The following is a 13,921-nucleotide window of genomic DNA, read 5'->3' as shown; positions in this document are numbered from 1 at the left end:
GTATTTATTTATTTATTTATTTAGACAGAGTCTCACTTTGTCGCCCTTGGTAGAGTGCTATGGCATCATAGCTCACAGCAAACTCAAATTCTTGGGCTCAAGCAATTCTCTTGCCTTAGCCTCCTGAGTAGCTGGGACTACACATGTCCGCCATAACTTCCGGCTATTTTTAGAGATGAGGGTCTCTCTCTTGCTCAGGCTGGTCTCAAACTCATGAGCTCAGGCAATCTACCTGCCTTACAGGCGTGAGCCACCACACCCAGCCTAATAAAATACTTTTTAATTAAGGCATCCACATTAATTTTTGTAGACAATGCTATTATACACTTAGTAAATTATCATAACTACATAACACTTATATGCTCTGGGAAACCAAAAATTCACATAACTGGCTTTATTGCAATATTCACTTTATTCTGGTGGTCTGGAACTGAACCCTAATATCTCCAAGGTCTGCCTATATATAGGCAGGTGTATTATAAGGAATAATAATAAATAGTTTCATGTAGTTATAGAGACTAGCAAGTCCAAATCTGCAGTGTGGGACCGCAGGCTGGAGACCCAGGCTAGCTGAGGGTACACATGGGGTCTGAAGACTGTCTTCCAAAGGATCTCCTCTTGCTTGGGAGGCCAGTCTGTGGTTCTCTGAAGGCCTTCACCCTATCCAATGAGGGCCTCCCACATCAGGAAGGACACCTGCTTTACTATTCCAATTAAAACACTAATCTTATCCAGAAAGATTCTGACAGAAACACTCAGAAACTCTGGGCTTCCTGTGACCCAGTCAGGTTGACACATTAAATCAATCATTACAGACACCTGTATATTTTTCTTTAATTAAATCATAGCTATGTACATTAATGCATTTATGGAGTATAATGCGCTGGTTTTATATACAATTTGAAATACAACAAACTAGTTAACATAACTTTCACCATACTTTCTTAATTATTGTGTTAAGACATTTATGCTTGGGCAGTGGCTATGGCTTAACGGAGTAGGGCGCCGGCCCCATATGCCAGAGGTAGTGGGTTCAAACCCAGCCCCAGCCAAAAACTGCAAGAAAAAAAAAAAAAGACATTTATGCTCTACACTTAATAGATTTGACATGTATCCTTAAAAATGCACCATAGGTGTGGACCCACCAATTACCCTCTCTACACCCATCCTTCCCCTTCCCTCCCCTCTTTCCCCTTCATCTTGGGCTGTAGTTGGGTTATAGCTTTCATATGAAAGTGTGAGTGATTATATATTGGTTTCCTAGAAGAACTGAATACATTGGATACTTTTCTTCCATTCTTGAGATACTTTACTAAGAAGAATACGTTCCAGCTCCATCCATGTAAACATGAAAGAAGTAAAGTCTCCATCTTTTTTAAGGTTGCATAATATTCCATGGACACCTGTATGTTCCTTAAAATTTGATTTAAGAATTTCTTGATCTTTTCTTCTGGTTCTTGAGCAATCACAGGGAAGTTTTCTTTAGCAGAGATCACGGTTACTGAAGGATACTGAGCCATCCTGTGTGCATATAAATTGAATATTCAGCCTTTCTCTAATGTTTCCCAGTAACATTTGCCTGGAATGTGTTGGAAAGGCATAATATTAAAGTGTGTTCTTTTCCCCCTAGGAAGTCAACATCTTGGCACACAGCACTCCGTATAAGGAAAAAATCTGAGAAAAAAGATAAAGACGGCAAAAGGGAAGGCAAGTTGGAAAATGGTTATCGGAAGTCACGGGAGGGACTCAGCAACAAGGTATCTGTGAAGGTGAGTTTTGGAGGCTCCTGGAAGTGTGTGAACCCTACGTGAGCAGAAGGGGTCAGGGAGTCCGAGTGCTTGGAGCCCTGGAGCCTGGGTTTGCTTGTGTGTGATCTCCTTCCACTGCGCCACTACCACCACGCCGCCCTCTGCCCTGTGAGCAGCATCGTGCAAGGTCTTGTCGGGGCCCAGCCTGGGGCTGTGCTGGCTGGCACAGGGACGTGTGTCTATACCAGCACACTTCTTCAGGTGCACAGATGGCTTATGGAGAACATGGCGAGGTCCCCAGGGAAGCACAGAAACCAGATTGCCAGAAACAGAGTGCAAGGAAGCCCCAGCTCAGGCCTGCCTCAGACCAGAGGGAAGACGACCAGGTGTGAGGGAACCTCTGGATTCATTGGCTTTAACACATGCCCCAGTGGTCTCCTCAGTCAGCTTTAATCCTCTAGAACAGAGGTTATCAACCTGTGGGTCACAACCCACAGGCATTGTATTAAAGGCTTGCGGCATTAGGAAGGTTGAGAACCACTGCTCTAGAATCAGATTCCCTGAAGGCTGTAGAGGTATTTCCTGGAGAGGAAGAAGACAGCCCCTGAAGCTCTGAGCACCCTAGGTCAAGGCACCAGCCCCTCTGTACTGGGAAGGCATCTGGGGACCACCCAGACTCAGTCTGTGGGATGAGAACAATTAACATCTCTTGAGTTTAAGCAGTGGTTTTTGTTTGTGGGTATGAAGAAAAAGACCCAAGTTAGTGTGGCGTTTACCTTTTGAGTGCAGTGAAACTGCTCTGTTGTAGGGAGGGGGCAGGTATTCTCTCATGGGCGCAGTGTAAGGGTATGTGGCACACCTCCCGAGGACAGGACGCCACACAACCACACAGGGACTTTACCCAACAAATGCAAACATTGTGACTTAATTGTTTGTACTCTCATATTAATTTGAATTAAAAAGTAAAGAATTAATTAAATAAAATTTTTTTAAAAAGAAAGAAAATGTGGTCTATTTTAACAACAGCAAAAGCATGGTCTATTTTCATTGCAGCCTGGGGCTAGCTGATTTCTACTAATCTTTTTATAATAAATGTAGCCCTGGATCGAAAGTAATGTTCCTTATTTTTTTTGGTTAACATCTGTTTGCTTTTTCCATTTCAGCTTCTCAATCCCAACTACATATATGACGGTGAGTCCTATTACATCTTTCGTCTAGTCTTAGAGGTCACAGATCAGTGGGCATGTTTCAGAACACTCAAGTGGAACCTCTGAAAATGGGTTTGGTGTGGTGCTCTGGGGTTGGGTATCAAGTTAGATCTAATCAGTATGTCAGGGACAAGTGGAGGGGTGTGGGAGAGGAGCCGAGGGTGACTGGCCTCTGTCGACTCCTCTCTCCTGCAGTTCCCCCAGAATTCGTCATTCCATTAAGCGAGGTCACATGTGAGACAGGGGAGACCGTTGTTCTTAGGTGTCGAGTCTGTGGCCGCCCCAAGGCCTCAATCACCTGGAAGGGCCCTGAACACAACACCTTGAACAACGATGGTCACTACAGCATCTCCTACAGGTAAGGGAGGCCCACTCCGGGATGGGTGTCACGGCCAGGAGCACAGTATGGTGACTGAAAACTCCTGCACCATGGCTGACATGATGTATGTCTTTGGCCATCTGGGTGAATCCTCTTTCCACGAGGGCACACTGCAGGTCTTGGTGTGTGCTCCTCATCCATACCAGAGCTCATGCCTGCTGTGACCCTAAAAGAGAGGTGTCAGCGCTGATGGCAAGTGCTGAGCTGTGCTGACGCGCGATGTGCTCTCATGTGTGCCACAGTGACTTGGGAGAGGCCGCTCTGAAGATTGTTGGCGTGACCACGGAAGATGACGGTGTCTACACGTGCATTGCTGTCAATGACATGGGCTCAGCCTCGTCAGCAGCCAGCCTGAGGGTCCTAGGTAAGCTGCACCTGAGCCAGAGGGCACCTGCTTCTAGGAGTCTCCCGAAGTCCAAAGTATCCCTCACATTTAACATGGCCTGGCATAGAGAACAACATTTTGTTCGTGGGGCCTTCCCAAAAAATGTTGCTTGGAAATAGCAGACCACAGTCTCTGGGATGTTACCATGGGGCACCTGAGCCTCTAGGAACCACGTTCTGAGTTGAAACAAGATGATTTTTATGCTCAGAAATGCCTCCTTGGGTCCAGCTGTCCAGCTAACATGGTCTAAGTTGGTCTCGCAGAGAATGTGTGTAACAGAAGGAAAGGAAAGTGGTGTGGCTGAGCCCAGCCTGTGCCGGCGCTGTGCCTGTCTGAGAGCCTGCCTGCAGCCCTACAGGTGCTGTGTCCTCCATGGCCCCTTGAGGAGCCAGGCTCAGGCTTGTCCAGAGCATCCAACGAGAAGGGCATCCACCATGGGGCCTGCTCACTCTATGCTGAAGAGCTTGTTTTCTCTCTTCAGCTGAACTGTAAGTTCCCTGGGGCAGAACCCACGACTTAACGCTTTTAAAATGTCCTGTGGTTATACTTGATATAGGCAGGTGCTCAGAAGGCTGGTTGATCGTCCAGGAGCGGGAGCTACTTTCAGCGGGGGAAATAAAAATCCAGACTAAATGATAAATTGAATCTTAGAACACCCTGTGTGTGGACAACAAACAAAATTTGTCTCAGAACTTTTTCCCAGATAATCTTAATTCTATAGATTTTTAACCTCATTAAATCAAAGGAATAACTTGTTCTGATTTTTTTGGATCATAGCACAAGAAAGAAAAAATCTTGCCTTTGAAAGTAAAGAATCACCAATTTTCTGATTTTTGAAAGTTATTGCAGATTCTAAAGGTGATTCTTTTTTATTTAATCACTGGTGAAAGTTAAGAGAGTTTAAAAAGGTCTGAGACTATTTGTGCTGTGGAGATGTAAGTAGGAAAATAAAGGGAAAGGAAATGGGGCGGCTCCTGTGGCTCAAAGGGGTAGGGCGCTGGCCCCATATGCCAAAGGTGGCAGGTTCAAACCCAGCCCCAACCAAAAACTGCAAAAAAAAAAAAAAAAAGGAAAGGAAATGTACATGTTCCCAGGCTGTGTGAGAGAATCCTGGGCTGGAGTGATCGGTCCTGCACCCACAAGAACACGTCTAGGCCCCAGGACGATGACTAAGAGCATGACGTGAGAAGAGAGCCTCCTTGTGCCACAAGTCAGAGCCACAGCTGCCACTAGTGAGAATGAGAAGGTGCGATCCGGAGGGCCGCGGGCGCCGCCCCTGCACTGCTCTGCCTCGTGTTCTGATCGGAGGGCAGAGGCGACGTCTATGTTTGATGTGCCTTTCTGTATATATGTATATAATGCTTTCATAAAAAATATTTATTTAAAAAAATATAACAGGCAAGCCCTTTCATTAAAAAAAAAAGAAGAAAAGGAGGAGAAATACTGTGTTTATGTGGGTAGTCCAGTATTTCTTGGTCCAGGTAAAATAACTTTATCTCTGTAAATGAGACTGGCAGTCCCTGTCACCTACATCAGTGTTTTTCAACCTTTTTTATCTCTCCGTGCACACCCTTGAACCTATAGTTTAAGGCACACTTAAATTAGGTTGATCAAAAAAAAAGAGTAAAAAAAGAATATACTTACTGTGCATTGAACTCTTTGGAAAATAATTAATGATCTTTAAAAAAAATTTCGTAGCACACCGGTTGAAACTCACAGCTCTACCTGGCAGACGCCAGGTTTAGGAGGCATCAGCCTGCAGGTGCCATCGGCAGCGGCACAGTCAGGCAGACTCACCTTGTGTTTGTAAGGCACCGAGTGCGTGTGGGCTGCCACCGCAAGGGATGGCAGTGGGGTGTGTTCTTTGGCTTTAGGGACTGAAATGCAGTCATTGCCCAAGTGTGCCCTGCTGTGAGCACTTAAGCTTTGTGTGTGTGACTGCTCCTCCAGGCTCGGGACACTCCTCCAGGCTCGGGGACGCCCCTCCATGCTCGGGGAAGCTCCTCCAGGCTTGGGGACACTCCTCCAGGTTTGGGGACACCCTTCTAGGCTCCGGGACACTCCTCCAGGTTCAGGGAAGCTCCAGTGGGGGCTCAGGCTGTGTTAGTTTGTTAGTCACGTAGTGTCCGCAAGTGCAGCGTCGACAATGGTGCAGGGGGCAGCATGTGGCACCCCCAGGTGTTGCTCACTTGCTTAGGCGATTCCCAGCTGTGAGTGACACAGGGAAGGCACGTGAAGGGAGCAACAGCCCCCCATAAGCCCTAATACATAGAGCAGATTAGACGTAAGTAAAGGAAATGCATTCTTGACAACAGCCTAGGCAGAGAGGAAGGGGCTCAGGACAGGAGTGCACAGGTGCCTTGTGGGCTGGACCTCAGGGCAAGTCAGAGGGCAGGGGAGGAACCGAGTGGGGCCAGACAGTTGTGAGGGCCTGGGCACGTGACAGCCCTGTGCTTCCCAGGGTTGTCTGGCAGCTGGGCCAGCAGCTCGGCACTTAGCACCTTAGAGCCTTTTTTCACAGGAAGATTCTAGAAAGAATGTTGTTTTACCTGCCTGTGGACATATATAATACTTCGTTGATTACTAACGTGGTTTACAGTTGGCCTCTGTGTAACAGAGTTCTGTGTCTGCAGCGTATTTATGATTTATTGACTCTAAAGCCTCTGAGGGCTAAGAAAACACAGTGAACCCTTGCTCTCATGGCTGTGACCTCAGGTTTCAGAGGAGTGACCTTCCTCACTGTAGGACTGTGTGGCCAGGCCACTGGGGGAGCGGGGACTATCTGTAGCAACATGTCCACTAGAAAAAAAATGAAAGCTTCGAATGCTGTTTTAGATTGTTCTAGTAACATGTCTTTAGAAGTAATTTTACTAACATGTTTAATGTAATCGAATGCATATTTGCTTTGAACGCGGAATCAGTATTTGAAAAATGGTTAGTGCAGAACTTTAGATTCCTAGGCCCTGGTGTGCAGCATATCTGTCACACGCACAGCACGTCTTCACTCATGGGGCCACGGTTCCACACAGTGTGCGATTGCAAACTTCCTGTCTAGGAAGCTCCCTGTAAACAAGCTCAGGGCTGTGCTGCTCTTCCTGCAGGTCCAGGGAGCGATGGGATCGTGGTGACCTGGAAGGACAACTTTGACTCCTTCTACAGCGAAGTGGCTGAGCTTGGCAGGTAAGACACGAACCCACAGCCCCTTTGGAGGAAGCAGATGTGAGACAGAGTGCACCGTAAGGGCAGTGTGTCTCCAGTTATCTGCCCTGCTGTTGAATCGCACCCTGGTAGATGTTAAACACTGTGACGTCTTCCCGCCGTCAGCTGGGGCGCCTAGCTCTGGGCCGGCCTGGGGGAGTCCAGAGGGGGCCACTCAGGTGCTCCTTGTGGGACTTCATCCTCTTGTGTCCTTGGGTTTTGTTTGTGTGTAGAGATTCAAAGGAGCTGCACTGTGGTTAGTGCAGTGTTGGGGTCGCAGAGAGGACTCACCACGGCAGGGCCTGTTCCCCTTCAGCAGGACAGTGGGCTGTGGGGCCGAGGTGCTGGCCCAGCAAGTGCTGTCAGGCAGCCCAGCTCCCAGGCCCCTGCCCTTGCCACACAGCAGACACTCATGTCCAGGCATTGTGTCCCTCGAGGCACAAGAGCCAGTCAGAAACGCAAGCCAGCTTTGCCCTGTCCCTCGAGACTCTTGGAGAAACTCCAGCCAGCAATGTCCTGGACATCCCTGCGGCCATAACCCGTGGCGTGGCCCGTGCCATGCATCTCCTGTCGCCTCTTGCTGTGTCAGGAGTTGCCACCACTTGCTGTGTTCAGGCAGCAGTGATGTGTGGCTCTCTCAACACTGGAGGGGGGAGGGTAAGGCAGCCGTGTGTGGCTCTCCTGGCACACCTGTGCCTGCTCCCATGAGAGCCCTTGTCGGACACTGGCCTCTTCCCATGTGGACTTTTGCTTGGGCCTCCTCACATCACAGTGGAAGCATCCAGAAGAGCAGAGGCCAAAGCTGCAGTGCCTTCAAGGCCTGGCCTCAAATGTCAACAGCTGCCCTCCCCTCCTGTATCTCTGCATCAGAACCAGCCACCGGGCAGCCCAGGTTGAAGGGGAGGAGGAGACCTTTCCTCAGTGAGAGGAGTGGCATAGGACAGCCACCCTTAACCCCCATAATCTGAGGCTGCCCCTGCTGCAGGTTTATTTATAGTTCTCAGATGTGCATGACACCCTGGCCCTCCCTTAGCCCCCCCTTCAGCTCCCTCTCCCGGGCCTGAGGCCCAAGGACTTCTTGTGGGACCCAGCCAAGGTGCACCGAAGGCCCTGAGGGCCCATTGGGTACAGGTCCAGAGGGCCTCTGCCTGTCCACACCTTTGCATCCCTCCACCCATGCCAGGTGGAGGCAGTGACCTCAGCAACATCCCTTTGGAAAAGCATAGGAGGGGTGGGCTGCTGGGAGGCGCCAAGGACTTAACCCCAGGCTTCCTCCCCTGGCAGGGAACCAAGGTGGGCCCCAGCGCTGCTCTGTCACTTCTGCCATGTACAGTGGTCAGAGGAAGCCCAAGAGTGAGCCCTGCCCAGACATAGATACGAGAAGATCAAGGCTGCCCAAGAGAGAGGCAACAGATTACCTGGCTGAGGGACAAGCTAGGATTTGAAGGCAAACCATGGCACCACAGCCCCTAAATGGAGCGGCCAGGGAGCAGGGCCTGTGGACAGGGGTCAGGTCACCACATTGTGGAGGTGGTCCCCATCCAGTCCATTCAGGGTAACAGAGCCTTTCTCCCGCACATACCTCAGAGTCCTCTGAAAACTGTCTTCCTGACATCTCTTACAGGGGCAGATTCTCTGTGGTCAAGAAATGTGATCAGAAGGGAACCAAACGAGCAGTGGCCACTAAGTTTGTGAACAAGAAGCTGATGAAGCGTGACCAGGTCACCCACGAGCTTGGCATCCTGCAGAACCTCCAGCACCCCCTGCTCGTCGGCCTCCTCGACACCTTTGAGACCCCCACCAGTTACGTGCTGGTTTTAGAAATGTGCGTATGCTCTTGCCCTCCTCCCCCCCTGGAGCCCTCAGCCTCGGCTTCGCGTGGAGGCATTTGTACCTGCTCTCCAGGAAGCATAGAGACTGGTTTTTTTTAGAATTTACAGAATTCTTAAAAAGACGTTTTTACTATCAGAGACCTCAGTTTTACACCTTTCCAACAGGGGCAGAAAATAGTGTGGTCCTCAACAGGGGTGGCTGGGTGGGGGCAGTCACACCTGGCAGCAGGCACAACATACCAGGCTGTGGGCTCTTCTGTCCTCAGCCCATCCACAATCCCCTGGTTCAGAAGGAACACGGGGCCTGTCCTCTAGCCTCCCTCCCGGGAGTCGGAGACACATTGATGCGGGGAGAGCCACAAGGCTGAGGAGGGGTCAGGAGGAAGGCAGCGGACTCTGGCCTGGCCCCGGGCCCTGCTCCTTCCTCATCCTCTTTATTTCTCAACTTGTGTGTCCTTTAAAATGACACTGACTTTGGAGGCTGCCATGATGTGTGCATGAGAGGCGTCGAAGCCTGGGCCTGGCCTGGGAGCCTCGGGGCCCCGGAGGGCTCCTTTCTGGCTCTGAGAACCAGTAGCTGCTTGTCTTCCTTGGGGATTTCTAAACTAGAACCATCACTCGACTCCTTGTCAGAAATCTCCTACAAGACCTTGGTTTCTAGACTAAAGCATCAGTGCTTTTGGCCGTCATTTCTTTCCCCTGGGAAGCTACATATCTTGGCTGCCCATATTGTTAACAGGCTTCATGACAGATAGCTAGGAAATCCACTGGTTACTGCCCAATGCTGCACAGGTAGAATTGTCTTGTAACTTCCTGCTTTGCAAGAAGAGGGCAGCCCATGTTCAGAGAGGGCAGGGCCCAACCACCTGGCCTGGGTCTGGCTCCTCCACTCATAAGCTCCTCTGTGCCTCAGTTTCTTCATCTGTAAAATGGGGACAACAAAGCCCCCTTCTCAGAAGGTCATGAGGATTAAAGGAACGAATAGAAAGCATTTAGTCGTTGGCATGTGAGCCACGCTATGTAAGCATGCCCTAAATATTAAGAGTGATTTCAGAGTAGGAAGACTTGAGTCCAACATTAAGCACTTGACTATGTCGCCTCATTGCCTGGCTCTTGCTTTATCTTGTTCAGTCCTCCCATGCCCTATTTCACAAATGAGGAAACTAAGGCTCAAGGAAGTGGGGCAAGTGTCTGCCTTCTTCAGATATTTGCAGACTGCCTGCTCAGTGCCTGGCACTGCCCAGTAGCTCCATCCTGCCGTGGCAGAGGCAAGGTTTAAACCCTGGCTGCGCAGCCCCCTCTCATCCAGTGCCCCTGAGATCACACTACCTCGTTCCCACTTGCACCTCCACAGGAGAACTACACAAAAGTCATCCTCCTTATCTCCTGTGCTTCCAATAAAGGTACAATTCTAAAATGCCAGGAAAACATTCACAATGGGGACAAGTCCTTTGCGTTTCTTAGCAGCCCAAAGAGCTACAGTGCAGCATGTGTTAACAGTCACTTGTTTCTACCTCTGCAGGGCTGACCAGGGTCGGCTCCTGGACTGCGTGGTGCGATGGGGAAGCCTCACCGAAGGGAAGATCAGAGCACACCTGGGGGAGGTTCTGGAAGCCGTCCGATACCTTCACAACTGCAGGATAGCACACCTGGACCTAAAGGTTGGTGGGGCCCACGGTGGACCAGGGAGGGTCTGACTGCAGCCAGCTTGACCACACAGCATGTGTAGCCCCCGCTTAGCGGGTTCTCTGACTCCAGGCTGGGTGGGTGCAGGGAGTGGGACCTGTGTCGTCCAGCGACATGCACAGTAAAACAGCGGGCAAGCACCAGAGGCCTTCCAGCCTTTCATGAGCCTTTCAGAAAGTTCTGTGTGTTTCACTCAGTGGTTGTAGGTGGTTCGGTGGTAACTTAGACAAGAGCATTTCCTCTTAGTTCTAGGAGGAAAAGCTAACACTCCACTTCATAAAGCGGCCTTGTTTACTTGGACTGCTCAGCACTTAGGCTTCCAAAGAGAGCTTCTGCTGCTAAGCCTTCCTCCTCTCGCCCTGGGCCTGTGTGTGCGGGACCCATTCTGCTTTGCACGTGAACAGTTCATTCTAGTTGACATCCTTTTTTTTTTTTTTTAAGATTTTGTCACTCTAGGTAGAGTGCCGTGATGTCATAGCTCACAGCAACCTCAAACTTGAGCTTGAGAGATCCTCTGCCTCAGCCTCCTGAGTAGCTAGGAGTATAGGCACCCGCCACAGTGCCTAGCTAGTTTTTCTATTTTTTAATAGAGACAGAGACTCACTATTGCGCAGGCTGGTCTCAAACTCTTGAGCTCAAACAATCCACCAGCCTCAGCCCCCCAGAGTGCTAGAACTAGTTGATATCCTTTCTATTTCACCGTAGGTTCCTGAGGACCAACCATCACAAGTAGCTTAAGCCTGGGATAGTTTGAAAATGATGACTATCTTGTCCTGTATTCTAGCCTGAGAACATCCTGGTGGATCAGAGTTTAGCCAAGCCCACCATTAAACTGGCTGACTTTGGAGATGCTGTCCAGCTCAACACGACCTATTACATCCACCAGTTACTGGGGAACCCTGAATTTGCAGCCCCTGAAATCATCCTTGGGAACCCTGTCTCCCTGACCTCGGATACATGGAGTGTTGGAGTGCTCACGTATGTACTTCTGAGCGGTGTGTCCCCCTTCCTGGACGACAGCGTGGAAGAGACCTGCCTGAACATTTGCCGATTAGACTTTAGTTTCCCAGATGACTACTTTAAAGGAGTAAGCCAGAAGGCCAAGGAGTTCGTGTGTTTCCTCCTGCAGGAGGACCCTGCCAAGCGTCCCTCGGCTGCACTGGCGCTCCAGGAGCAGTGGTTGCAGGTGGGCACCAGCACTGGCAAAAGCACGGACGTCCTGGACACGTCCAGACTGACTTCCTTCATTGAGCGGCGCAAACACCAGAATGATGTTCGACCCATTCGTAGCATTAAAAACTTCCTACAGAGCAGGCTTCTGCCTCGAGTTTGACCTGTCCTGAAGTTCTTTCTCATTCTCTTTCACCTGCCAAACAGCTGTTGATTTGAATTTTGAAGAGAAAACAAACAAACATAAACCGATCAGCTGCCAGTCTGTTCATCGTGTGAAATTGCATTCCAAGTGAGCTGCTGCTCAGCAGTGCTTGGGACTCAGAGCTGCGAGCTGCGCTGGGGTGGAGGACCTTCAGTTACACTCTGCCAAAGGCAGAGATCGCATTGCTGTATCACAGTATTTTATTCAGGTTTCTGCAAAAAATAAAAAGATAACTTTTTTAAACAAACGTGAATAGAATTTTGCAAATTTAACATTTTCAAGATTTATCCAAGGAAACAAAATGCCTATGTGCAACCACTGGTGTTAACGAACAAAACAAAGATACTGTGCATCTCTGGGGAAGACGCACCCAGGGGGCGGCCACAGCCTCGTCTAGGGCTCAGTGTCCACCTGCTCCGAGCTTTTCCAGCTGCCTCGTCTGCGTGCGTCTCACCCAGACACCAGACTTGGCTTCTGAAACATGCATTCAACCTCAAACTTTTGCATAAAATAGAATGAATTGTTTTGCTCTGATGAAATGTAGGCCTTACTTGTATATAAGACTGTTCCTGCCTTCGGTCTGCCATTTCCCTCCCCCACCCACCACCTGGGGCTTCCTCTGGGGGTCTGAAGGTCTGTCCATCAAATGCAGACATCAGATTGGGTCCGGCCCCGCTGCCCCTCCCCCAACCCCACCCCCAACTGTCAGATGGTTGAGCAGTATACAGTCAGATGAAAATACTGTAAATGCACTCATTGGGGTTTTTTTTTTTTTGTTTTTGTTTTTGTTTTGTTTTTTGGTTTTATTTCATACCATGTGCAATGTTGTGGCTTTAACATTTTATGCAACTATTTATGAAGACCTCTGTTGTACCTGTAATAAATATGTAGAAAAAGCACATACTTCGTACAGTGAGCTTTATGGTTTTGTGTGTGTGTTGAGGGTAGGGGGGTGGGGGGTGGGGTCGTAGCCCTGTGCCCTCGGTTCAAGGAGACTGAACTCCTCGTGAAATTTGTCAGTTTTGAGGACTGTAAAAAGTGATTTCATACTCTGAATATAAAACTGGATAATAGGGTAATGTTTTAAAATTTATTATGCTATTATTCAGAATGCCAAAGTATTATTTTTTTTCCCAAAATCAGTCTGGACATTTACTACTTTTTAGACTTTTTTGACATTCAACTTTCTGTACAAAAAAATTGGCTGGATTTTGAGCTTTTGGTAAGAAATAAAAGCCAATTAAGTACTGGCCTCTCTGAGGCTGGTACCCAATGCCTGAGTCACTGTGGCAGAATTCACACTGGCCTGGGGAGTCCCTTCAGCACGAGTGGCTGGGTTTCTGGGCACGCTTGAAGTTTTCTGGATGTCTTTTTATCTCTCTTATGTGAAGTACACTACAAAAAAGAGACCAGCCTGCTTCCCAAGCCAGCCAGACGCCTGGGTCTTGAGCCATAAACTGGCATAGTTAAGCTTTGCAACTTCCAATGTATTTTATTTATTCCTTTGTTGGGTTTTTGTTTGTTCCTTCTTGTAAAATTGTACAGAAACTTTTTAAAAAGAAATTGGATTCAAAACTGGATGTGTATCGTAATCTCATAACTTTTATTTGTGTATTTCTTTTATTATTTTAGTTAAATTTTTTACATTATTTTGCATGTATATTTCTTTGTACAGAGACCTTACATGTTTACACAGTATGATGTGATGTAAATATTTTATTTTGCCATCAGTTATTTTAAAAAATTAAACATATTTGCTTGATTTTTGTGTTAGGCTTTTTATTTAAATTGGTCACTATTAAATTGGAAAGAGAGATGGCTGAGGGCAACACTGAAGCACAAGCCTCATGGATGGGAGGGGGCAGAACATTCTAGACCAAGAATCCTCCATACACACCTCCGGGTCTGACAGACTGGCCCAGAAAACCAAACTCCAGACCCTGTTGGATAACCAGAATGTCGCCTGCTCACAGTGAGGTGGTAGCTCACCCTGGTTAGAGTATCAAAGTCACCTCATTCTGAGGAATGTAGAATCACAGCCAAGGGAAGAGCTGTTTCATCAGAAAACAAAACGCTTAAGCTGGAGCACCATATTATGCATAAACCAAAG

General features: G+C 48.5%; 1 protein-coding gene across 3 annotated transcripts in view; it reads left to right on the top strand.

Moving 5' to 3' along the window:
- The window catches only part of TRIO (trio Rho guanine nucleotide exchange factor), a 351,013-nt gene extending 337,440 nt beyond the window's left edge, over window positions 1–13,573 (top strand). For all 3 annotated transcript variants that reach the window (XM_053592973.1, XM_053592974.1, XM_053592975.1), the window contains exons 50-57: window positions 1,631–1,769; window positions 2,912–2,939; window positions 3,152–3,314; window positions 3,578–3,699; window positions 6,822–6,900; window positions 8,543–8,743; window positions 10,273–10,411; window positions 11,221–13,573. In XM_053592973.1, the coding sequence (XP_053448948.1) occupies window positions 1,631–1,769; window positions 2,912–2,939; window positions 3,152–3,314; window positions 3,578–3,699; window positions 6,822–6,900; window positions 8,543–8,743; window positions 10,273–10,411; window positions 11,221–11,769 (1,420 nt within the window). In that variant the 3' untranslated portion in view covers window positions 11,770–13,573. The remainder of the gene's footprint in view (window positions 1–1,630; window positions 1,770–2,911; window positions 2,940–3,151; window positions 3,315–3,577; window positions 3,700–6,821; window positions 6,901–8,542; window positions 8,744–10,272; window positions 10,412–11,220) is intronic.
- The last annotated feature ends 348 nt before the right edge of the window (window positions 13,574–13,921 follow it).

The sequence above is a fragment of the Nycticebus coucang genome, chromosome 1 (assembly GCF_027406575.1).
Source record: "Nycticebus coucang isolate mNycCou1 chromosome 1, mNycCou1.pri, whole genome shotgun sequence".
Taxonomy (NCBI): Eukaryota; Metazoa; Chordata; class Mammalia; order Primates; family Lorisidae; genus Nycticebus; species Nycticebus coucang.
Note: the sequence above shows the minus strand (reverse complement) of the source record. Positions and strands in the feature narration are given on the sequence as shown.